The sequence below is a fragment of the Neophocaena asiaeorientalis genome, unplaced genomic scaffold (genome assembly GCF_003031525.2).
Source record: "Neophocaena asiaeorientalis asiaeorientalis breed wild unplaced genomic scaffold, Neophocaena_asiaeorientalis_V1.1 scaffold130, whole genome shotgun sequence".
Lineage (NCBI taxonomy): Eukaryota > Metazoa > Chordata > Mammalia > Artiodactyla > Phocoenidae > Neophocaena > Neophocaena asiaeorientalis.
Genome location: NW_020173397.1, coordinates 7,142,850 through 7,169,418, shown reverse-complemented (window position 1 = coordinate 7,169,418; position 26,569 = coordinate 7,142,850). Strand labels below are relative to the sequence as shown.

Below are 26,569 nucleotides of genomic sequence, written 5' to 3'. Positions count from 1 at the left end.
CATGTCCTCTTACCATGACAATCCTCCAAGGCGGGTCCTTCCTTCCATTGGTGTCTTTTTAGAGATAAGCATTGCGTCTTAGAAAGTTTAACCTGCTTGTCCAAGATCACACAGTTATTTAGGGACATGGCTAGGATTCCAACCCAGATCTATGACTGGGAACAAATGCTCTTAACCACTATGCTATACTGTTTCATCCCAATTTGGTCAACTTTCCCAACATAGATGATCTACTGCTTGTCATTATTTCAAACACATTTTAAAATACCTCTTAGTCTCCTAATCATCATATCTTAATATCTTCAGGGGTCGCACAGGAGGAAAAATTAAGCAAGCAAAATCGGTGAGGGTTAAGACAAAATGGCGATTAATCCCCTGATTTCACTCGACAGTTACGTACTGAACAGATAAATATGAGCTACACACAATGCGTGTACTTACTGTGCCACAGTTTACGATCCCAATGAGCATTTCCATATGTGATCTTGAAATTTAGTCTTGGAAGGGCAGCCATTCTTGCCTGGATGCTTTGGAAAGGCCAATACGCCAATCACACTGGATGGACCCTTCACTTCCTCATTAGCCAGTCTCGATAGACATTTTACATTAGCATTGTCATTTATATTAGACTGTCCCATTTTACTGTCCGATGGTAAAATAATTCAATTTGCTGTTCTTATCATTTGTGTCTGTTTTTTTCTGAGTTTTCCCAGGTAACATCCAATTGCGCAGGATGTAACTCTTTCTCTTCCCCACAGTATTAATGACCAAGGTAGAATCAACAGGCTATAAGATAATTTCAGCAGGCAGAATAAGAGTAAAGAATAAGAATGAATGCTGACAAATAACAGAAGCACCCTCGCTTACAACTTAAATTCTGTATCAAGGGCATTTATTCCGCATGCAAGTTCAAGAGGTAATTATCACCTACATGTAAAGCAAGACATGTTAAATTAGGGCACAGGGTTCAAATAAAAATCACAGCAGAAACACCTAACCATTTCAATGAACCATAGTCCTCTCTGTTTACATATTTTCTTTCAAAAGAATGGTACAACTTACTAATTGCTAAATTTGTAATAGCCGCTGTGGTGACTTTACCTCCAATATTTACTGAAGTGATTCCAAGTGATAATGAGTATCGGCACAATTTTCATTTTTAAAAAGGGTAAAATACTTCAGAAAAAAATGAACCCAATGAAGATTAATTTTAAATTTAAAAAAAGATGGAGTTATAAGAACATGAAACGACAGGGGTGATTTTAATTGAAAAATAAGAACTTGTAACATTCTAATTATTTTTCTTTATTTAATTGAATTATACTGTTAGGTTTTCATTGTAAATGGTAATATTAATGAAAATTAAAAATAACAAAAAAAATTTAAAAAAAAGAAAATCAACAAACCATCTTCAATTTTTAAAAAAAAATGTGTGGAGAAAATTAAACATAAAACCTAAAAATTATTTTTAAAAAACAGACAGATATTTTTATAATTTTTACTTAAAGAATACTTACGCTTGGTCAATTTTAGCTTGGATAGCCTTCCATGTAAGAATTAGAGAATATCAAAATTTATGATAGAAAAAAGAAGTCTTTCCAGGTGTTCAGTTCTCCAATTTGAATTATGATCAATAATAGAGGGCAGAACAAATTATACTACAAATTGACATTAGAGATGCTTATTCAGAATCTCTAAATCTAATGGATCTGATTTTGAAAGGGATTAAAAACCTCTTCATGCCTCAGACTCAGGGGTTACAGCCAGATTACCTGGGTTAGACTCCCGTTTTACTGTGCCCTTGCTAGAATGACCTAGTACAATGTCCTTAATCTTCCTGACCCTCAGTTTCCTCATCTGTAGAATGGGTTTGATAATAATACCTAACTAAGAAGACTGTTGTAAAGATGAATTTAGCAAAGGTACAGTGCTTAACTCAGAGCCTGGCACATGGAGGGTGAAGATATGTTGTTTAATAGGATCAGTATTACATTACTATGAAAAATTAATCTGATACTAGCATTACTTTACCCTCTCTTCTAGGAACTCCTGGAATCATATACCTTTCTTCTCAGTAGAATGAGATCAAAGGAGAGCTCTAAATGTATACAACAAAGCCACCTTCGAACAATGTCTTCTGTCTTCCAGTGTCATATAGTTACCTACTGATGGGAAGAAGAATGCTAAGAGCATGGTTCTAAGCACTCACACATCATCTTGTTTCCTAACTCCCAGCCCTCTAAATGGGTAGCACCAATAACCTCCATTTTCATAAAAGAGGAAATTTCAGTGCAGAGGAGTTTAGTAGTCACTGAAGATCTGACAACTCTATGAGGATAATACCACCATAGTCCTATTCTGCCGACAGGGAAATGGAGGCGTAGCGAAGTTATAGAACTAGTACAAGATCACAGGGCCACTAACTGGTGAGGATGCAATTCAGATCAAGGCAGTATGACTCATTGCTGACCTGATTGTGCCATATCAAACAGCCCTGGCTTGGGGGAGAGGACATCAGGGCTGGTTCTGGTGTTATAATCTGTTTCTCCATATTCCCCAGCTCTTTGCCCTTTATTAGGGTACCCTAATGCACCTAGTACAACTAGACTTAAATTTACAGCCACCCCCCCACACATGAACACACACACACGAACAAACTCACACACAAACACACACACACACACCTTCATACCATGGTACCACCCCTACACATACTTTTCTCACTTAATTCTCCTACTTCTAAATATATCTTTGAATTTTCATTTAAGAAAATGATTATTATTTTAGCTCTAATTTTCCTTACATCAACAATAACTTTTAACACTCTTTACTAATTGAAAACTAATCTTTTTCTAGTATACATTTTCAAACATTTAGAATATATTATACCGCAAGGATTGTTTAGAAGCAAGTCTCTAACACTGATACCAAGGAGAAAGTCAATGAAAGAGCTGATAAGTTGATATTAATCTTAAGAGGGTATTTGTCAGAAAAGTGGGAGTAGCCACATTAACTTCAGAAGAAGTCAGAAGAAACTAGATACCATAATTCTATGAAGTGAATTTTCTGCTTCTCTCTCCTCTCGTCTCCCCAGAGCTGAAATCCCTTTAATAGAGAGGGTGTTGTCTCAAACTGCTGATTTTACTCAGTCATTAGGGTATAAAAAAAAAAAAAGATTAAAAGATGGAAAGACTAAAAGTAGGCTGAAGAATATAAGAAATGATAGCATCAGCATAACTATTATGGTGCCCACTTATTTCCCCCTTAAAATGTTCTTTTTGACCATACCACAATTCAACATGCATGGGAATTTGATTTTTATAAATTTTATTAGAATAATAAAAAATAATACATACAGATAACCATAGGATACACACACAGGAATTTAAAGGTAAATTTTATACTTTTCAATATGAAACAAAGTACATATCTCATGGAGATATATTTCTAGAAACACCATGAAACAATAGAGTAATTGCCTTGAAAATGAAAAGTATAGGAACATATTATAGGAATTACCAAATAATAAAATGGTACAACTCCATTACATGTAGCATAAAATACAGGTATTGGAGAAAGTGTTTCTCCACCTTTTGACCTGAAATAACAATGGTCATATGAAATCTACTCGTCATTCAGAATTTTTCTAGATATATACAGTATATACAGACCTTGAAGAGAAAAGTTATAAATATTTTTCTTCTTTGTGTATAATGACTTTATCTTAAATGTGATCTCTAAATGTAAAGTAACACTCTATGGTAATATCAGAATTTTGCTAATATGTATTCTCTTGTGATATCTGTTGGTTTCAAATTCAGATATCTTTGCAAAGAACAAGTTCCTGTAAAATGTGGAATGGACAGGAAAGAGGTAAAAAAATTGATTTTGCAATGTGTAACGCTCAATATGCTGATTTTCATATATTTTTTACATACTGCTATGAAGTCATGTCTTCGACAATCCTTTGAACACCATGTATTGAGAGACTGAGTCATACATATCTAAGTCAGCAGCATGGCCATGGTTCTATTACAAATTTAGCTCAGGAACTAAAAAGCCTGCCAGACTCACTCTCATAAACGGTTGGATTTCAATAAAAACCATCTCCACCATCCAAAAAAGAGAGGGTCCCTTGATGGAATCAGAGATTGGAAATGAAGGATCACGTACATTTTGTTTAATATCTGGATTAAGATTCAGGTTGTTCCTAATTTTCTCCACCATGTTTTAATAAAACCTGAAAGCTTTTTCTTAGGTGTGAAGGAAACAATCCCTTTTTACTTTATTTCACTTTTTAAACCTTTTGAGAGAGGGTAAAATGTGATCATTTCAGTTTTCTAATATCATGGAATGAAAAGGAAAGCATTACCTAGAATGGAGTGCAAACTTTAAAAATGTGGCTGGTCCTCAGGACTTCAATATGATTAAATAAATTCATACTAATATATTGTACAGGCCTAGTGCATTAGGGCTAACAAAGCACTTTCACATTTCCTTCTTTATCTTTTAGCAAGTAATTCATGGGGGAGAGGCAGATAAGATGGGTATTATTATCTCCACATTTTAAGGGTGAGTGCTTGAGAAGTAGAGAGAGCAGTGATTTGTAAAGAATCTCACAACCACGCAGCAGTATACCCGGACGAAACAGCACTCTTCCAAAGTCTACCGTAGCATCTCCAACAACATGCTTTTGAATTACATTCACCCTCTGCCCAACAGGGTAATTTTTAAAATGTATCTTTCACCCTTGAGTATTTCAAATGAGCATTTCCAAATAACACTAATTATGTCTTCCAAACAGTGCTGTTACAATGGGAGCAAAGCATCTGGAGTAAATGAGTTTTTCTACGTTAAAAAACAAAACAAAACAAAACCCACAAAAGTATGTGTCTGCGTGTGGGTGTGTATACATGGAAGCATGTGAGCCTTTAAACACAGGCAGTGCTTAAAATCATAAGAATGTCTCTATCAAAAATCGGATGTATGTAATATGTAAATTCCTTTGGTGTATCAAGTAAATATTAAGGCATTTCAGATTCCCCTAAAAGGATTTACTGGGTTTGTTTTTTTATTATATTCATATTTTACCTATGTAGAAAGTTAAAAATACAGAGTTGGAAAAAAACATGCATAATCACTGCATTTCATGAAAGCACTTTTTTTGTAACCAATGAACTTTCCGATAAATAATAATAAAAAAAAAGTGACTATCACCACAGGGTGTTTACAATAAAGAACAGTACTGTAGAGATATAACTTGACACAGGGTGGGCATTGGAGATGGCGGATGTACAACCTCTTGCATCCGTATCTGTCAAAGAGGATAAAGAGCTCATTAATAAGGACTGTATCAATTTAAGTAACTAACTTAACCACCACAAGTTAACATTAGCCTTCACGTTATTTAACAATGTAGTATAGATTATTTGCCAAGAGTATCTATAAACACTCTTATATACTTAAGTTTTCTTAAGGGATTCTGGGCTTTGTTCATCTAGTATTATTTAACTTTAATTGAAAGTGGAAAAACAACTTCATTTTGAAAACAATTATACTCCATTAAAGACATTTTTGAGATAATTCAATGGTTTAATTATAGAAAGCTTCATTGGAGAAGGGTTAGGAAATATGTTTGTTTCTCTTCTGTACATATTTAGATAAGTTATTATGTATAATATAGAATATGATCTTAAAAAAGCAATCAATAAAAGCTCCATTTTCCTATAGTTGGCCTTTGCCTGCACCAATCTGTACAAACTCAACAAGAAGGCAGATGTCAGAGGGAAAGGCTACTCTTGACTCAGCAACCCTCAAATGCTAAAATCTGTCTGTTCCTGCAAAAGCACAGAACCTACTCCTTTTAACAGTTCCACTTTGGCCATATTGTAATTTTACCTCTGAACCTTGAGCTATCTTAGGAACGAGATAGCAGGTCTTAATTAAAAACCTAAACAATAAGCTTAAATTAATTCCTGGTTTTGCTCTATTGAAGCACATACAGTTTTAAAAATGTCTGTAGTCCTAAATGGTTTTTACATATTTTTATGTTGCAGAACTCAGTTCTGAGATAAATATTTCCCATTTTCTCCATTTAGTTACTTGTTTGTTTTGGTCTAAGTATTGCAGTCTTTATGATTTCATGAAGAGATAAAATTCCTCCAAGTTTCCACATCTCCCTTTCTCTTTACTTGCTAATGATGTCCCTCATTTTGTTTTCCAAGATTACAAATAAGGGTTTTAATCTTGAAGGCCCAAGATTATAGATTAGGTCAACCTCAATGAAAAGAAACAGGGAGCAAAGTAATTTAGCTTACTAAGAACTGTAGAATAGCATGGCTTACTTAAATTGAGGCCACAAAACTCCACCCTTGAGATTTAAAAGATAAAATTTCTTCTAACACGGTCACTGGTAAAATACGTATGAAAAGTTTGTTTCCCTGAACTCTAAAAGTACAATTTCTATAATACAATAGGCTTCATTTGGATTTTGAAAAGAAAAGCAAGTATGAAACTCCACTGAAATCAGAAACTAAGAATTTTTTTTAAAAAGTGTCTTTTGGTTTGGCCAAATGGGTTCTGACCTTAATTTAACAATGCTAAATTTTCTACTTGGTAAAGAACTGATAAGATTCATCTATAATTTCTCAGAGGCAAACAAGTGGAATATTAAAGATCTTAAAAACACTTTGTGGGTTCAACGTTGCCCTTGAGAAATGCTTAAGGAATTCTGTTTTATGACAATCCAAAGGCAAATTTATGCATAGCTCAGAATGAGAAAAAAATTAATAAAATTTGCTAAATATTTCTCAATGTTTTTTCTGTTATTCTGTTCTTATCATTCTTATTTTGCACCACTCGTGAGGAATTCCTCCTGCCCTCATCTCTCATATTCCAAGACCTTCTCAGCATTCAGATGAAAGAAGTGGTAGGAAAACAAAGAGTGGAGAGGGAGGCACCGATTGACTCTCTCTTGGGGGCTCATAACTGATGCCGGGAAATAAGGAGATGTTGACGTCGACCAACTTACTGGTTATTCTTGGAATCCTGATCTGTTCGCTACTGGTCCCATCCCCGCCATCCGTTGTGGCCTTAACTTCAATAATGTAGTCCTCTTTAATGGGCAGCAGAAGTTCAGCTGAAGTTTTGTTTGTGTTTAGCACTTGCATATTATTTTGACTGCTAGTCCTATAGAAAACCTAAAATGCATGAACAAACACATTGATATTTTATAGTGCCCTCTTTTATTTTTTTCATAAACGTATTACTCTGATGTTACTTCATTTATATTGCTTGTTTTCCATACCCACTAAAATACAGGATGCATTCATAGCTCTGTCACCTTAGACTAGGGATCAGCGCGTGGTAGAATCATCAGGTGCTCAAAATGAAGGAGGTGGGGAAGAAAAAACTTCTATGAAAAGTTCAGCTGCTTGGGTATTTGTGAGGATGGAGAGATGGGGGCAAGGTCCTACTGTATAGATCTTGAACAGGAGACCAAAGAATCAGAGCCAATGCTATTAGTTATTTTTTTTAAGTAGTATATGGGTGAGCATCAGAAATAGGAAACTAACATAACGAACAACTTACCAACATTTGGTCTAAAATTCCCACGTGAGCAGAATTATGTCACTTAAATTTATATTTAAGAAATCAGATGTTTTGGAAAAATACCCTTTTCATAAACAGCTTGACATCTGTATGTCAGAAGTAGTTTATAAAGATCACACCATCAACATTTAGAAAAACTGTTCAAATCTAGCTTCCTTTGAAAAGTACTGCCAGAAGTAGGAAAAGAAAGCATTGCAAATGATACAACTTACTTTGTACCCTGTTACTTCTGATTCATTCTCCATGGCTTTCACTTGCTCCCAATTAAGTAACACTTTCGTGTCTGTAGCATTCCAAACAACATTTCCTGGTGGCTGACTGGGAGCTTGAAATGCAAAATGAGAAATTAAAATAGATTTGAGCATGGAGTGATATTTTACATAGAACAGATAAGTGACAGTCATAGGAGGCAGCCAAAGGAGAGCAGAATCTCTTTGGTAACACATAGTGTATAAGAAGAATCAGAGAAAATAACAGAGTAGCTAAATTTCCTTTTACAAAGGCATTTCCGTAACATTGTGAGACAATTTGCTTTATCATATTCATCATATACTTTAGGGCATTTCTCACTTGTTGACATGGTCTCCTGGAAAACTTGTTGATAGTGGAGATAAAGAAATTCTTTTATCCACCACTAGAGGGATGCTTGTGATGGGCTAGGAAAGGCAGGCAATGTGTCCTGTTTGACACATCCAGAGGCTGAGAAAGATTGCCAACTGAGCAGATTAAAGTTGCAGGAAATGAAGTGTGGATGATTTTAAAACCATCCATGTATGATGAGATGAGCAAAATAGGAGGCAATCAAAAATAAGGATTACTTAGATTTATTCCCAAGAAGTAATAGCTATACACATGAAAAACTGCAGCACAGACTCTATATTTTACCTTCGTTTTCCAAGTTTAAATCAATTTTTGAGAAAAATAAGTCAAAACAATGAAACGTTAATGAGAGCTCCATTAGATAATTAATGAAACTCTCTGAGGTTTAAAAACTTGGATTCATAATTTAGCTCCCTCTCATGAACACTAGATCCGGCCGGGGGAAGGCGGTTTGATAGCATTTGTCAAGAGCAACATAGGACACTGAAAATTCAGTTTCTTGTCAATTACAAAACAGCAAACATAATATTATCCATTTGGCAACATCACAACTGCCCAAAACAGTGTTGAAATATGTTGTACTTGTGGATTTAGCCACAGAATGTGATTTGGTTAACTGAATTTGTCATGGGAAAATGAAATAAAAGGTTGGCTAGGCTGAGAAATTTCTCAACATCACTGACTCATGCCATGAGGGAGAGATGGCTGGACTTACAGATGGGAAGAGGGCTCAGATACGTTCATGTGACTAACGACGCCAAACAAGATTGTATTCCCTGCAGATACTTTGGCTTACTGTCTGCTCTTTAACACAATTCTACATTGCCTTTAAAATTTGTGATCTGGTATTAACAGTGAGCTTAGGTCAGCTCAGAGCACTCTTAAGCTGCAATGCTTAGATAACAAAACATAGATATGGCAGTGACTTAGGGCTGAAATACTAATGACTGTGTTTTGCGGGGCTCTATCCAAATGCTATGAACGCACAATTGTTAAAACAGTTTCCCAAAGTCTGTGATTTCCTGTGGCCCGGCGGCACCATAAAAGGACAGGTTCCATTTGAGGCAGCTCAGATAACATGCTTCAGCATGGTGTGTCCTGCCGAGAGGTGTGTGCTTGTAGATTATAGAAAACTTGAGTGATTTTGGTTGAATCACTTATTCCAACACTAGCCTTGCAAAAAAATTAACTGCAAGGTTAAAACTTGGGCTTATTTTGTATGAGTCCCAAGACAGATGAGAGTTCAGCCTGAATCAGCGGCCATGGCTCACGGGCCCAGCCGCTCGGCGGCATGTGTGATCTTCCTGGACCAGGGCACAAACCCGTGTCTCCTGCATCGGCAGGCAGACTCTCAACCACTGCGCCACCAGGGAAGCCCCTGAATATTTTTTGAATGAACAAAAAGAAAAAAAAAAAAAAACAGGAAATGAGAAAGGGGAGAAAAATAAAAGCTTTGTTCTGGGTCTGATCACTATTATTTTCCATATCGGTGTTTCCAAGCCTCAGATAGTCACGTCCCGTTTTCATCATTTTTGCTATTTTTTAGAAAATGAACTTGACTTAAACATCAACTTTAGTCTTGTCCTAAACACTAATATGCACACAGTCGTGAGCCTTGGTATGCCTGTTACATTCCTATGGTACTCTATATAATAAATGAAGCATTATTAAATTTTCAAAAATATTTGTGGACTATTCTAAAATCATTTTTTATCGCTACTGGTAAGAATAACATCTTCTGGAAAATCCTAGATCAGATAGACTTTCCTTCCAAATTTAAAATCCTATTATTGTTAGCAACTAATGCCTATTAAAACCTATAATATATTAGGCAAGATAGAATGTGGTTTCATATAATATAATTTACTTAATCCTCATTACACTGCATTATAATAAAGCCCATTTTGCTACATGGGTAATCTGGACCCAGAAAGTTTAAAAAGAAGATTGTACATTCGTGTTCATAGCAGCATCATTCACAGCAGACAAAAGATTGAATCAACCCAAGTGTCCATCAACAGGTGAATAATCAAAATGTGGTATATCCATACTAAGGAATACTATTCAGCCTTAAATAGGAAGGAAATTCCGACACATGCAACAACCTGGATGCACCTTGCGGAAATTATGCAAAGTGAAATAAGCCAGTCACAAAAAAGACAAATTTTCTGTAGGATTCCACATATACAAGGTAGCCAGAGTAGTCAATCCATGGAGACAGAACGTAGAATGGTGGTTGCCAGGGGTGGGGGAGGGGACAATGGGAGATGCTGTTTCATGGGTACAGAGTTTCAGTTTTGTAAGGTGAAGAGTTCTGGAGATCGGCTGTACAATAACCAAGCCCAACACTAAGGAACTGTACATTTAAAAATAGGTAAGATGGAAATTTTATGTCATGTGTATTTTTATCACAATTAAAAATTAAAAGATTAAAGACCTAAATGTAAGGCCAGAAACTATCAAACTCTTAGAGGAAAACATAGGCAGAACACTCTATGACATAAATCACAGCAAGATCCTTTTTGACCCACCTCCTAGAGAAATGGAAATAAAAATAAACAAATGGGACCTAATGAAACTTCAAAGCTTTTGCACAGCAAAGGAAACCATAAACAAGATCAAAAGACAACCCTCAGAATGGGAGAAAATATTTGCAAATGAAGCAACTGACAAAGGATTAATTTCCAAAATTTACAAGCAGCTCATGCAGCTCAATAACAAAAAACAAACAACCCAATCCAAAAATGGGCAGAAGGCCTAAATAGACATTTCTCCAAAGAAGATATACAGACTGCCAACAAACACATGAAAGAATGCTCAACATCATTAATCATTAGAGAAATGCAAATCAAAACTACAATGAGATATCATCTCACACCAGTCAGAATGGCCATCATCAAAAAATCTAGAAACAATAAATGCTGGAGAGGGTGTGGAGAAAAGGGAACCCTCTTGCACTGCTGGTGGGAATGTGAATTGGTACAGCCACTATGGAGAACAGTATGGAGGTTCCTTCAAAAACCACAAATAGAACTACCATATGACCCAGCAATCCCACTACTGGGCATATACCCTGAGAAAACCAAAATTCAAAAAGAGTCATGTACCAAAATGTTCATTGCAGCTCTATTTACAATAGCCCGGAGATGGAAACAACCTAAGTGCCCATCATCGGATGAATGGATAAAGAAGATGTGGCACATATACACAATGGAATATTACTCAGCCATAAAAAGAAACGAAATTGAGCTATTTGTAATGAGGTGGATAGACCTAGAGTCTGTCATACAGAGTGAAGTAAGTCAGAAAGAGAAAGACAAATACCGTATGCTAACACACATATATGGAATTTAGGGGAAAAAAAATGTCACGAAGAACCTAGGGGTAAGACATGAATAAAGACATAGACCTACTGGAGAACGGACATGAGGATATGGGGAGGGGGAAGGGTGAGCTGTGACAGGGCGAGAGACAGGCCTGGACATATATACACTGACAAACGTAAGGTAGATAGCTAGTGGGAAGCACCCACATAGCACAGGGAGATCAGCTCGGTGCTTTGTGACCGCCTGGAGGGGTGGGATAGGGAAGGTGGGAGGGAGGGAGATGCAAGAGGGAAGAGATATGGGAACATATGTATATGTATAACTGATTCACTTTGTTATAAAGCAGAAACTAACACACCATTGTAAAGCAATTATACCCCAATAAAGATGTTAAAAATAAAAAATTAAAAGCAAAGAACTTGCTAAGATGCACAGCTGGTAAGAGGTATCATGTGGATTCCAATCAGTTCCGGTTAATTCCAAAGTCTACGCTTCCCCTGTTATGTTGTAACTATCTGTGACTTCAGTTAACTCTTGAACCATTGACAAATGATTTGTCAATGATGTAAAAATGAATATTAAACATGTTCATCTCAAAATATACTCAATTTTCACTTTCCTAGGACTGCTCTTCCTGACTTCTCAGACTAAACGTACAGTGGGGCCTCTTTTCATATACCAGGTTCCCTTTCTTCATCATTTTCAGCAAAGGTACATTTTACATTTATTTGTGGTTTTATGTTTATTATCCAATTTTCCTACTAATTCATAAGTGCCTTGCAGACAAAATGTCCTATATGGTCTCTGACATCGATAGGCCCATATACTAGTTTTTATTCACTAGCCTAATGTCTTGTTAAAGGTAGATATCAAATTAGATTTTGTATGTAACTGACTGCTCTTTTAATGCAAGAAACACAACCCAAGGATGAAGAAAACGCTTCTCTAGTGGTATCAAAAAATAAGTTTGATCTACTCCCTACATGCCCCTAAGGAATGATTCATGCAATGACAAAGTACACTGAATGGGGAAAGATTCAGGACAAGTATCAACAGCAATTCACCATGGTGTCAGCGGGGTAACATTTGGCTGGTCACAGTTCTCAAATGTGGCACCTCAGAATTTAGAATGAATTTTCTAGCTCCATGGTTTTGAAAGTCCTCCAAGACACGTCCCAATAAATGCATAAATTTCACAAAGACAAAACTGGGACATTAACACTGACCATCAGCTTGAGAGCTTGAATATGGCTGATTATATTGAGGCTAAGACGATAAGGAAAAAAACACAAAGAAAGAACAGAATAAGAAAGACAGCAAAACAACTAGTGTATTCATTCAATACTTAAATGATTTGTTTACTAAATATTTATGTTTTAAGTGTTAAGGGAAATATGCATAAAGAGGTGACAACATCTCGAGTAGATTTTGAAAGATGAATGTGAGTTTCACATGTAGAGGTTGGGGGGTGGTAACCCAGGCAGAGGGACGACACACGCCAAGGCACAGAGGCAGGAACTAGCATAGTGCCGTAGGGAGCTCAGTTCTGACGGGTTACAGGTAGGGATGATGGGAAGGAACTGCAAAGGCAGTTGGAGAGACAGGTAGCAGACATATGCTTAAGAGTCTAGAAGGCCAAAGGAACTAGAAAAGGAATTTTTTGGGGCAGGCAATTGGCAGGGCACTGAAGAAGGATCAGATCTGTGATGCCATCAGGTCTGTGCTTTCACAGATCTTTGTGGGGACAGAGGGAGAAGATGGAGAATCTTGGTGGGAGCTCTGTAGGGAGTGCACTGCAGCACTTTGTATAAAAGATAATAAAGCTCCATATGCAAGTGATGGCAGTAGAGTTGGAGGGATGGAACAGACCTGGAATTCGTGAATAGGTCATGATGATGGAGGTCATACGGGTGGTGGTAATAAGAAGGCAGGCTAATTCTAGCTCGGCAGCCCGGGTGAATGACACACACCTTGGGGAACAATGTTTCTATCCGGAATTCCCTTTCAGTCACTACGTAATTAATAAGCATTTCGCATGTGTCAGGGATTCTCCTGAGTACAGTGAGCACAGAGATAAAGATGTTCTCTGACTTCTAATCATGGACCGCATTAGTGGTTCCCAGAGACCAGTACTTGGACAAATACGATGGTTTTAGGTGGATAACATTTTTCATTGTTTTAACTGTTAATTGATTCATAGATATAATTCTTTTGGATGAGGCCAATATTGGTACATCAGTGGTAATCTACTTTAAACACAATACATAGATTAAAATTAGGTTCTAAATAATGACACAGAAAATAGGGTGTTACACAAACATAAATAACTCAGATGCTTTCAGTAGCACACAGATGTCTGGTAAACACCCCAAAAAACACAGTCATAATTCAAACTGACTCTGACCTAAGGATATATTTACAGTAAATAACTCATCTTAAACTAAGTGATCAAGAACAGAATATCACTCTATTAATAACAGCCATCAACACTCTGGTTAGCTCACCGCAAAACTTATTTCTAGGTACACATTTTTCGCAAATCAAGTATGTTTATTTTTGCTATTCATTGTAGTTTTAAGTTGTAAACTTTTCTCTAAGTAACTGCTTTGCTTTCATTTTTATAGGAAGAAAATTAAAACTACTATCTTGTAAGGAGAGAGTATTAGTCGTGTTCTGTTTATAGCAATGATACAAAGCCTTTTAAAATAAATATATTTAAGTATTAAAGTAAATACATTAGGGAAATAATAATCCAGGTTGTTAAGTATGTGGCTAAAATCTTGCAAGGATCATTCAGTGACTGGAGATTGCAAAACACTGGGCAAATTATGAATAAAGTAAACTTTGGTTATTGTATGATCCAAACTTCCCTTTAGTATCTTCATCCCTACTTTTGGTTTCCATCCTTACCAACCTTTAGTTACCTTGTATTAAGCCTTAAATGCCCTTCTTTTCTATCTTACTAATGTCAAACTTCAAATATTAATTCTTTCCTTCCACAAACTCTCTATAAAAACGATTTACCCTTGTGCACCAACAAACAGCAAGCTTGTATCACCACAGACAAGGTCTACCTAATATACTTAAGGCTTAGTGTACTAGAAGCAATGTGGCCACTTACAACTCACCTGTATTGATTTTAGTCCCTTAACCTAGCAGAAGCCACAGAGTCTCAACTGCAAAAGAAGGAAAACAGCTGGTAGAGCTGTTGTTGGATTAAAAAACACAAGATAGTGAAATGTTTATAACGGTAAAGCTTCACATCAGAGGGTGCAACCTGAAACTTCAGCTAGATCCAGCTTGCACATATTTTTGGTCTAACCCAAATACTGTATTTTAATTTTGTTTAGTTACCAACATTTAAAACTTGGGAGCTTTCATTTAAGTTCCAGATTTCTGGTTTCTTGTGCAAAACTAGACGATCAAGAACACTGGTCCTACAATGATGGACAGAAAGCATGGGATGGAGCAACAAGAGACTGCCCCACATACGCACCGCTGCTCATTTAAACCTGCCTGGCCATTGAAGGCACTTGACTTTATCACTCCTCATTTTTTTTTTTTTTTTTTTGCGGTATGCGGGCCTCTCACTGTTGTGGCCTCTCCCGTTGCGGAGCACAGGCTCTGGACGCGCAGGCTCAGCGGCCATGGCTCACAGGCCCAGCCGCTCCGTGGCATGTGGGATCTTCCCGGACCGGGTGCAAACCCGTGTCCCCTGCATCGGCAGGCGGACTCTCAACCACTGAGCCACCAGGGAAGCCCTTACTCCTCTTTTTCAATAAAGAGTCATTTGGGGTAGTTTTTACATATTTTGAGGATATTTTATTGACATATTTATATAAGTAATCTATCTGGATGGAATAAATTACCTTGTTATTTCTGTAAAGGCTTGAGGTAGATGCTGAAGGGATATGAAGGAGGAAGGTGCAAACAGTAAAGGCAGATGAAAGAACAACTCGCAGACCCCTAGGGATCTCTCAGGACCTGTGATTTATTCTTAGATCCTCTGGAAATATTTTGAAATGATCCTTATTATTGGCTGGTAGGATTGACTGTATTATTGTTTAAAAATACTTTGGGGTAGATTATTGGGGGTGTATTATTATTTAGTCTTTGCAAGTCTTCTGTCCTTCATCCTCCATGGAAAGATTACGCTTCCCTGCCTCACTCTCATTGACATTCAGCTTGGCCATGGGACTTGTGGTCCCATGCCTTTAGGAAGACATACTTCCCCTTCTCACTGGCATCTCACAGACATCAGGTTTTGTTATATGGCTTGTTTCAGCCAGTGGAATGTAAGCAAAAGTGAAATGACAGCTTTAAAAGCAACTGAAGAGCACGGTTCACCATTTTCCCTTTGCCATGAGACCAGCATGGCCCAGAGAGTGGCTGCTTCTTCAGTCAGGGTTCTGAAGTGAAGATGCAATTGGTCAGATCTGAATCGCACCTGTGATGGACATGTAGTATGAATGAGAAAGAAACACTTGTAGTTTAAAGCCTCTAGGTTTGGGAGTTTTGGATACTCTACCCATACTAGCCCAATCTGACTAATACAGCTATTAAACAGTAGCCTAAGCTTCAATGTAACACAATGAATTTTTGTAAAGGCATTGAGTCACATACTGAACTGGAAATGGTCAGGCGAGAGTTGACAGCATATCTTTTAGGACTTCCAGTTTCACTTTTCATGTTCTATGACGTTGGAAGCCCAACCCAGAAGGCTGGCTGAGTTCCACACCTTATGAGGATTAACTTGATATATGGTCTACATTTTGAAATGTTTTGTAAATCGTATCTCAACTTTCATATCCTGTAGATTTTTCCTCTGTCAACTTCTAGTGTGTTGACAGTACACTAAAATAGAAAAAAATGATAAAAACTAATTTAATTCTAGTAGAAGTGGCATATCACTATATTTATAGCGCAACACTAATTGACAGGCTGTAACATTATTTCAATAATTTCAAATGGTATGTGACAAGAATAATAGTGCGTCGAAGGCTTTTATTATTATTGTCATTCTTTTAGCACCTATCCTGACATCCTCCGTGTATCTGATTATCAGACTCCTCAGCAATAGCCCTGTAGATTTTACTAAATCTACAGCCACTTGACTGCCAATAGGTGATTATTGCAAGGGTGTTGAACGGATGAAGCTGGGAATATAAGACATGTCTACCAATAGGAAAATGGCTAAATCCTGGTGCATTATCACAATGGAATGTTATACACACACTAACATATTTATGAAAATTATTAATGACCTGGGGAAAATTCTGATACCAGGTAACTAAATATATGGCATAACCTCCACTTTCTAAGAGAAACATTTTAGAGAACGTAAGCCTGGAAAGAAAGATCAACAATACTAACAATGGTCTTTCTGAGGGACAGGATTATGGGTGATTATTTTCCCCTAATTTCAGCAGTGAATACATTTTCCTTTACATATAAAAAGTAGAGGTTGTTAAAATAAAGAATATTACTGTCCAGAATTTTCAGTGGTGATATCTTCAGTGCTGAGAGTGAAGTTGGCATTGACTTTCAAAATATGGAATTTTAAGAAAATATATTTGCCGTGACTTAATTATGTAAAACTCAACGGATTTCTTGACTCCCTGATGGTAATGAGCTGACTTACATGATAAGTGGTAGCTTGAAGGTACACTTTCCACTTGGACTTCGCTTGAGTTAAACATCAACATTTGTCATGAAACAGCTTAAATATTTGACACTGTGCAGAAAACAAGTTACCAAAAGCCACTTTTTCCCAAATAATGAGATATACTCGTCTTGACATCACTGAAGTTATTATAAATTAATTTATCATAAGACATTGACTCAATTTTAAAAAACAAGACAAAAACATGTGCTTCTTAACACATCTAAAACTCAGAAAAGACCTTACTTGGGGTCTAATCTAGAATGTCAGGGAAGAAAGCCTTTCTTCAATTTTAAATGAATGGGAATTCCCGTGACCAAAATCTCTCCTCCTTCGGATAATAACAACATGAAAATCTGTAACCTATAGTAAGAACATTTACAAGCTTCTAGAGAATTCATGGGCAAGGTAGACAAAAGTACCAAAGCTCCTACAAACTAAAGTTCATAAGGTTTATACATTTGGCCAAAGTAAGTATTTGTTTCTCTACTAGCTGAAACTTCCTAATTGGATTCTGATTACATTCAATATTATATTGCTATCTTGCTTCAGAGCTTACAAAATCAGAGATCACTTTCTGGAAGTCCACAGACAGGAAAAGAAAACCCTTCTAAATCTGAAGAATGTACATTATTAGTAAACAGTGTATTCTAATGTTGTATGTGTGATTTGTGGCGTATGAAACACAAACACGAGTGGGTGACATATATCTGTGGTATGTGACACACAGAAAAGCCAACAAATAACATTTAGTCACCTAGGGAGGAATTAATTCCCTTTTAGTCTTCCCATTAGTTTCAAGAGAAAGCTGGATTTGGGGGCTACTAGCTCTTTCATATCCCTTCAGTGCTAACATCACAAACAAAGAGGAAGCAGGTTCAGTTGTCTCAATAGGCAAGACCACGTTGCTAATATTTAAAATGGAGATCAGCTTATTTTTTCATTATATTTACTATTATTGGCATTGTTCATTGTTTAATTATTACTTTGTTAACATCTACTTATGGCAATGATACTGGTTTTCATACTCAGGAAATTAGTTTCCATTTCCTTTAGGTTTATGTAAGTAAAAATGGTAAGTTAGCTTTTAAGAAAAAATACTAGGTACACATTAGCAGAGAAGGCCCACAGAAATGGCAAAAATTGAGAAGGCAGATCACCATCTAACATTTGGGAAACCTTGTACTGATATGTACCTGACTCTTAACTTAGAGTGGATGATTACATAATGAAATCGTACCTTTGAAAACGTGAAAACTTCTACATTAGGTGTTTGAGGCAGAAATATTCATTTTATCAAAACCCTCTGAAATATTGACTCACATTGTTTCAGGGCTTGTTTTATTCACCTTTCCTTTTCATTTCCTGAGGACACACTTAATTGGTTTCCTTAAATTCAGACAATTAATTTTGGCTCAACCTACATGGATGAACATTCCACTTGGAAATGCAAACACTCAAGTGAAAAAACTGATTTCACCATTTAATACCACTATTTTCTCAAGTAGATACTCATGTATAATCATTGGTGAAGGCACTAAAAAATAGGATTCTCTTGTTCTAGGGGAGAATCTGGGCATGTGATGCAGGCCAGGCCAATCTAGGGTTTCCACCTACTTGCCACAAAACCTGGCTCTAGAAGAGCCAAGACCCCTCCTTGGCTCTGAGTGGAGGGATGAGGAAGGAGCTGGCCCTTTTCCCAGCATGTTTAGTTGACAGGAATAGGCTTTGAGGTGCTTAATGGCAATACTGTTACTCTGAAGAGGGGACCTGGTGAGAATGACGCCACCATGGAACAGAGCCAAGAGATGAAGACATTCCTGATTGTTTAATAAATACTTACAGGGCACCAACTGTGAGTACTGAGACACTGAAGATAGAGCTCTGGGGATAGAGTAATGAGGAAAACAGGCAAAATCTCTGCCCTGAAGGAGTCTGGCCTTCAGTCAAAGCAGGCTGGTGAGACAACAATAAAATAATTACGAACATGCTATAGCATGGGTGGTGGCTCTAAGTGCGATGCCCAAGAATAAAGCAGCAAAGGAGACAGGGAGTGTCGGGAAAGGAGGGGCTGTACTTTTACATATGGCGGTCAGGTGGCACTGAGGTTACATGTGAGCATGGGGGAGAGGCCCACTTGGGCATCTGGAGGAACAGCCTTCGGGGGAGAGGGAACAGCAAACGCAGAGCCCCTGAAAGGAAGGTGGAAGGAGCGGGTAGAAAATAGTAGGAAATGAGTCAAAGTAGGATTTCAGGATGGACTGTAAAGGCCTTGTTGGGCATTTTAAGGATTTATCTGCAGTGGGATGGGAAGTGATTGGAAGGTTCTGAGCAGAGAAGCAACATCATCACTACCACTCTGGCCTAAGGGAGACAAAGGCAGATGGGCTGAATGATAAAGGGCCACTGCCCTGATCCATGTGAGGGCTGTACCAACTTGTACCAGGGCGACTGCCGTGAATGCCTTAAGAAGCGGCAGATTCTTGTAGCAGGCAGATTCTGGACCGGGTGCAGGGCATAAGAGAAACAGAAGAGTCGAGGATGACCCCCAAATTTTTGTGGCTGAGCGACTGCAATAACGGGATTGAATTTACCAAGATGGGGAATATTGATAGGGTAGAAGGGCCAGGTTTTAAATGGGGTGGATGATTTAAAGAACTTAGTTTTAGAAATAGTCAATTTGAGATGTTAGGTGATTGTTGAGGATGTTGAGTGCTAAATTTATCCATACTGAGAGCCACAATTACCACTTGGCTTTTCAGTCATTCAAAGCAGAATATTTGCCCTCCACATTCTTCCTTGCAATCTCCGAACATAAACTTCTCAGTATGTTTCCTTTTAGAAGCCGTTCCATTTCGTCATTTATATGCTATCTGCAATTTCTCCTCATCAGTGCCTTTAGATAAAAGATGTTCTTAAGAGTTAGCTCTCTTTGGGTTGCAAGTAACAAAAATCCCTCTTTGATTACTTAAAGAGGCTAATTAGTGTTTAACTTAGAAATGCTTTAAAAAAACACAAGTATTTGGATATCAAAACTTAAGTGTTTAATGGAAGCTACAGTCCTTAACCTGAGAATCCTTGTATTATTTACATTAATCAAAAATATCACCCAAGATCTGTATGGATGTAAAGCCTCGCATACAGAATTCCATGATTACAAGTACATGAAACTTGCACATTTTAAGTAAGATGGTGAAGGACTCCAGTAAGTGTTCTGAACTCACCATGTTCAGTCAAGAGGAAGTATACAGGATTAATAATAGTATTTCAGGCTGGCCTGCTTCTTTAGATTTCATTCATCCATCTAGCTACCCACTAAACATTTAATGAGTGGCTCCCAGTGCCAGGCTGGGCACTGGGGCTGAGTGAACAGACACAGAGGGACTCTTTCCCCATAAAGTTTACAATCCAGAGGGGAAGACAGATAGCAAGCAAAGACTCAAAGATGTTCTCTTCGTTCTTTATGCCTGAAGCGTGACAATAATTCTCTTCATAGTGATAATCACAAAAGCCTTATTAAAATTCGTAACTAGGATTTGAAGCTAACACCGTGTCAAACGTTAGTATGACTATTAAGAGCTGCCAGTAAAATAATATTAGAAATAGTTTTCAAAGATTGTCTTACTTGTATTTTGGTACATTAGAAAAATTATGAATGTAAAATTTAAAACTTAACAATGGTCTTTATACACAATCTTAGAATAGTTAGGGATTTTAATTATCTCTATGAATTTCCCACTCAAAGTAGGAAATCTTTCTTTAATAACACCTACAGCCCCACATGCAGACTCCAGTTAAATTGGGGCGATAGGAACGTATCATTTGCAGGGGGGATTTTGTTCAATTACTGGAATTCCCATGAGACTCCAGGTCCATGAGCACAGAAGTCCTGTCTATCTTTGATCACCTTACCTGCTTCCTAAACACCGAGTAAAAACCCAATAAATACCGGTGTTATATACGACATGAACATTCGAATCATATGGTTGAAAGAGAGGCTAGCACAGTGGTTAAGACTATGTCTGGATTTGTATGGCTCTCTTGCTACTTTGTGATCTCAGGAAAGTTATATAACCTCTATGTGCTTCCACATCGTCTCTAAAGTGAGAGTACTAATAGTCTCCAAGTCACGGTGCTGCTGTGAGAATTAAGAATCAATACATGAAACATACTTAGAACAGAGACTGGAAATTGCTCTGTAAGTGTTAGTCATTAAAATCATAATCACCGTCATTACTGTAACCTGCAAATTCCTACTTTAGATTGGGTATTTATATGCTATCTTTAAATTTTAAAGGGTTGTGCTTTTTTATAATTCTATTTCACTCACTGTACAGTACCATGAAATTCCTATTGATTTATAATCAATCTCTTCCTTCTGTCTAACCAATTCACTAAGCTCTTCACTGGTTTCATGATGATGTCACACAGTCTTTTACAATCGTAATTTCTTAGCGAGTAATCACATCAATTATTAAGTCGGAGGAAAGAGCCAGATAACCTTGTATGCATGCATCAGTGCAATCAGAATTTTTGACTGATGCTGTGCTTTGAACATATAATAATTATGTATATTTAAATCTTACTAATTCAGAAGCGCTACTGGGAATACCAAATATATTTAGCGAAAAGTTCTAAACGCAGAATATATTCAGTTTATTGGCAAACCGACACGCTCCTTGGTCTAACCCCAACCATGTGTTATAAGAGATGGCGTCAGGCTTCTCCTAATAATTAGTGAAGGATAATTAATTACCACATTAGTTGGTTGCTTGTAAATCTATGCTACTTAAAGGGATTAAAATGTTTGGTTGCTAAACTTTCTCTCCAAATTCTCTTTTCAATAGATAAATACAAAGGTAAAAATATGAACTTTCCTGATCAAATGAACACTGGTTAATGAAAATCCATAGTAGAATTGTGTTTTATATATAGTTTAACTTACCCATAAATAACACTAGTAATAAAATTAGATTTTATACTTAGCAATTTTAGCCAGCCAACTGCACGTTCTCACGAAAGTTTGGGAATTATATACGGAAACAGAAATGCATTAATGAAATTGGCAGTCAAACACAATAACTGTCTCATTCCCATATAGGGCCAGTTAATAAAACATTTTTACTGGGTTAATTAATTTTGAAAATAAATTAAGAAGAAAAATTGTTTTACCGCACCATTGTTTTAAAATTAAAGTTAATCCTGTCATGCCCACATTCCTCATCTTTCAAAAAGAAGTAAAAACGACACCTACCTCATGTGGTAGGTATGAAGTTTAGGTGTGGGAATACATGTAAAGCATGTGAACATAAAATGTTCTAATTGCTATTAGCTACGATGATGATGCCAAGAGTAATTCAAATGGTTGCATTGTGAGAAAGTACCAATACAATACAGTAACTAGATATACACTGGTGTTATCAGTTTCATGGAAATATATGTGAAAGACTACAAGATTGCAAATCACTGATTTTTCTGTAGCCTAATTTAAAGCCAGGTTAGTATACAGCTCATAATTGGTGCTTGTGAATGTATCTGTGAATAACAGCTAACAAAGACTCAGCTTTGAAGGCAACACTGACTGACATCTCTGGTCAGAGTTTTAAAAATATCTATATATTCACGTGGAGCAACATCTTTGGCTGGTAACCTTTTATTGTACATTGCCCTCTTTCGAATAAGTAGGAAAGAAAAGAAGAAAAACATCACTCTTGATTCTTTGGCCTGAACTTTAAGTTATTCACGCTTATCAAAAATCCTCAAGCTTTGGAGAACTAAAAATACATGAAATAAACCAATTAGCTTGATCACATTTTAAAAGAAAAGTGGATGGACGTGACTAAACATCCCACTCTAAAATTTTTCAAAAGATGCGCATTCGTTTTCACATGGGGTTTCTAACTGAAGATTTAGGGGTATCAGGAAGACATGTATGTGTGCCTCTGAGTTTACAAGGGATTGGAGTTGGGTTTACATCATTCATTGGGCTTACTGACTTGTGTTGTCCATCTAAAATGATAAAGAAGGCTACCATTTTAAATGCAAAGTATTTTTTTGACGTTAAAAAAAAAATCACAAGATACATACGAGTTTTCTTGGTGGTTGCATTAACTGTGGCACTAAAGGGACCGGTACCAGCGCTGTTGAAAGCCCGGACAGCCGTGTAATATTCCAAGTTGCTGTTCAAGCCATGGAGTCTGGCCGATGTCACATTTCCTGCCACTTTCAGTTTGCTCGATGATCCCTCTTCTCCATTATTCCAATACCGCACCTGGTGGACAGAAAACATAAAAGATGAGAAGGACTGACAAAACAGCATCCTTTAAATTAAGTGATTTTTATTAAAATGGGCACTGTAATTTATTTACTTTACCATTTGTTCCACAAGTAGTTTTTAAGGACCTACTATGTGATAGGTGCTGCATTAGGCTCTGGGCCACAGACGTGAAAGAAAAGGGACTCCTGGGGGAGACAGGTAATAAGTACACAAATAAACCAGATACATTCAAAGATAGTAAGTGCTACATGCTACTAGCCCATAGCCTTATAAATGGGAAAATGAAGGGGAAAAAATCTGCATTTCTAAGAGAGTGAGCTGCTTCTCCTTCCCAGACCCTAATCAACCTGGCTCAGGCTCAACGCTGGAAGGCTGACAGCTATGCTTAAACTCTGACGGATGGTGAAGATGCTTTCTGTGAAGAAAGGGACCTGTCAGAGCAAAGACCACTGAAAAGCCAGCTGGCCACTGGCTCGTCCTACAGTGATGGCCAAGTGTCACCAAGACCCCTGAGTAGGCAGAGCTGCTGCAGAGAACAAGAAGGCAGGTAACATAGGTTAATATATGGATATATTGAAATGTTTTACTTGTATTTCATTATTGTGAATTGTGCAAAATGATCTGAGACTGCTTATAAAGATATATACATTTACAGTATAAAAATATAAAAATGTTTTGAGAGTATTTGACAAAATAAAGAAATAAAAGTAGAAAAATACAATAAGAAGACATGTTCCCCAGTGAACTCCAATTTATGCTATAAAGTCCTACTATGCTTTACTAGACAGTTTGGATCCTTCATAAAATAAAAACAGCAACAAAACTACCAAACAAATGGCTCATGAAAAGTGCAACTATTCCTCGTGCTGAGACCAGATATCACCATCTGACCATCTAAAGCAGGGGTTGGATATGTAACACAAATACATAAAGCAGACTGAGTACATATTTTTTATTTTCCTAAAGAAACAGGCACTTGGGGCTCCCCTGATGGCGCGGTGGTTAAGAATCCGCCTGCCAACGCAGGGGACGCAGGTTCGAGCCCTGGTCCAGGAAGATCCCACATGCCGCAGAGCAACTAAGCCCGTGTGCCACAACTACTGAGCCCGCGTGCCACAACTACTGAAGCCTGGGAGCCTAGAGCCCGTGCTCCACAGCAAGAGAAGCCACTGCAATGAGAAGCCTGCTTACCGCAGGTAGAGAAAGCCTGCGCACGGCAACGAAGACCCAACACAGCCAAAAATAAATAAATGAATAAATTTATTAAAAATAACAAAGAAAGAAATAGGCACTTTCCTGTTTTTCTTGCAGTCTTTGCCCTTTTGGTTTGACTTTCATTTATCTACTTCGATAGCAAAATATGAAAACAGGAAACCATTTCTATAATTTCTGTAAGTAAACGGCTGCTTGAGCACAATGAAAACGGCAATCGATGCTCAGCCATCAGAGTCATGAAGGCAGTAGAGACGTGTGGGAACTGCGGCAAAGGAGACAGGCACGTTCCATCTTCGTAATGGAGCCTCTACGCAGCTCTGGTCGATGGGGGGAAGATGGACCCAGTGTTTACAGGTCACTTTTTAAAAGAAAGCAAAAATCCTGATTTTAATGTGAAATGTCCCAAATTTAGAGTTGGCCCCATTTGTCTGTGGGCTAAACAAAACGTGTTTATGGGTTGCATAGGGTAAACCCATTTCAGGCCTCTGAGAAAAATACACCTAAAGTTACTTTAAAAAAATGAGCAACCATAAAATTATTTCTTTAAAAAAGATTAACAGCAAAATATAAAATCTCAGGTTTTTCGATAATAATCCCAAATTAGCATATTAATATCATGCAAGATCAATATTTTCCCTATATATGTGCATGTATATATGTGTGTGTACATTATACATGTATATTTATATTGATATCAAGGCCCCCCTTAAATTCATGCAAAATGCTGGGCTCATGTATGTGTATATGTGCGTTTTCCCTGGAAAGAAGTTATTACTTTTCAGAAAAACCTTGAAAGGAGGATGTAAACCCAAATAATCAGGACTGAACTGAATATGCACCTCCTACAGCTTTAAAGCATCGAATATAAATTAGCAAAACACATCCACAGATATGACAGATACCATTTACCATTATCAAAGAAAACCACATAGGTTTTATTCACTAATTAAGGATAACATGCCAAACGGTCTTTTATAAAGCCACACCCCGCAAATTGTTAATGGATACCGAAAACTCACAAACATTCTAAATCCACCAGCTGTAAACAGCGGAGGTACTGCTTAGGTTTAGATGACCACCATGAGAAGACGCTCCCTGCTCTTTAAAACACTGTCTAGTTATGAAACTAAGAATGACACATAATCGATAATTATAATAAAACACTGTACTCAGCCCGAAAACTTGTGGCCTAGGAAAGAGCACAGACTGGGAAAAAGATCACATAATTATGAGCTTTAATAATTGTCACTCAACACATGGAATGACAAAGGCAGGGAGAACTCAAGTAACTCAATCAAGATCATCCTGTGATACACACTGGCCTCTTAGGTTTCCATCCATGCGCCATCCTTTCTGTATTCAAATTACTTCAATATAAGTTGCCTAAGAAATCATTCCTTAGGAGACTGATTTAAAGAAGAAATAAAAATAATTTTCAATTAGCATATGGATTATCTTTTATAAATCAGTTCATAGAAGGCGTCTGAAAGCTCTTGATAGCAGTTTGTTTCTGAAGTACTTTAACCAATCTCCATGTATCAGAATGAGAGATTTATTTTTAGATATTAGTCTCTGACAGGTATTAGAAATATTTAATCATAGAGAAAATTTAGTGCCAAAATTGAGCATGATATTAGTTCAAACTTATTATATAATCTTCTTAAATAGCTTTACTTTAAAAGTTGAATAAATATGCATATAACTAAAGCATAAAGAAATAAAGCAGTGACATATATTTCCAAGTAATAGTTATGTTCTATAAAAATTTTGTTCAAAAATATTTATACAAGGATAGATATTTTTTATTATGTAAGTAATAAATCAGTTATGTTCTATAAAATTTTGTTCAAAAATATTTATATGAGGATAGTCTTTTTT

The 26,569-nt window shown here is 37.0% G+C and overlaps 1 protein-coding gene across 2 annotated transcripts in view; it reads right to left on the bottom strand.

Moving 5' to 3' along the window:
• Positions 1–3,378: 3,378 nt before the first annotated feature.
• Positions 3,379–26,569, bottom strand: part of CNTN3 (contactin 3) — a 238,226-nt gene continuing 215,035 nt past the window's right edge. For both annotated transcript variants that reach the window (XM_024747093.1, XM_024747092.1), the window contains 4 exons: positions 23,287–23,470; positions 7,824–7,936; positions 7,031–7,199; positions 3,379–5,314 (listed from right to left, as the gene is read on the bottom strand). In XM_024747093.1, coding sequence (XP_024602861.1) covers positions 5,214–5,314; positions 7,031–7,199; positions 7,824–7,936; positions 23,287–23,470 — 567 coding nt within the window. In that variant the 3' untranslated portion in view covers positions 3,379–5,213. The remainder of the gene's footprint in view (positions 5,315–7,030; positions 7,200–7,823; positions 7,937–23,286; positions 23,471–26,569) is intronic.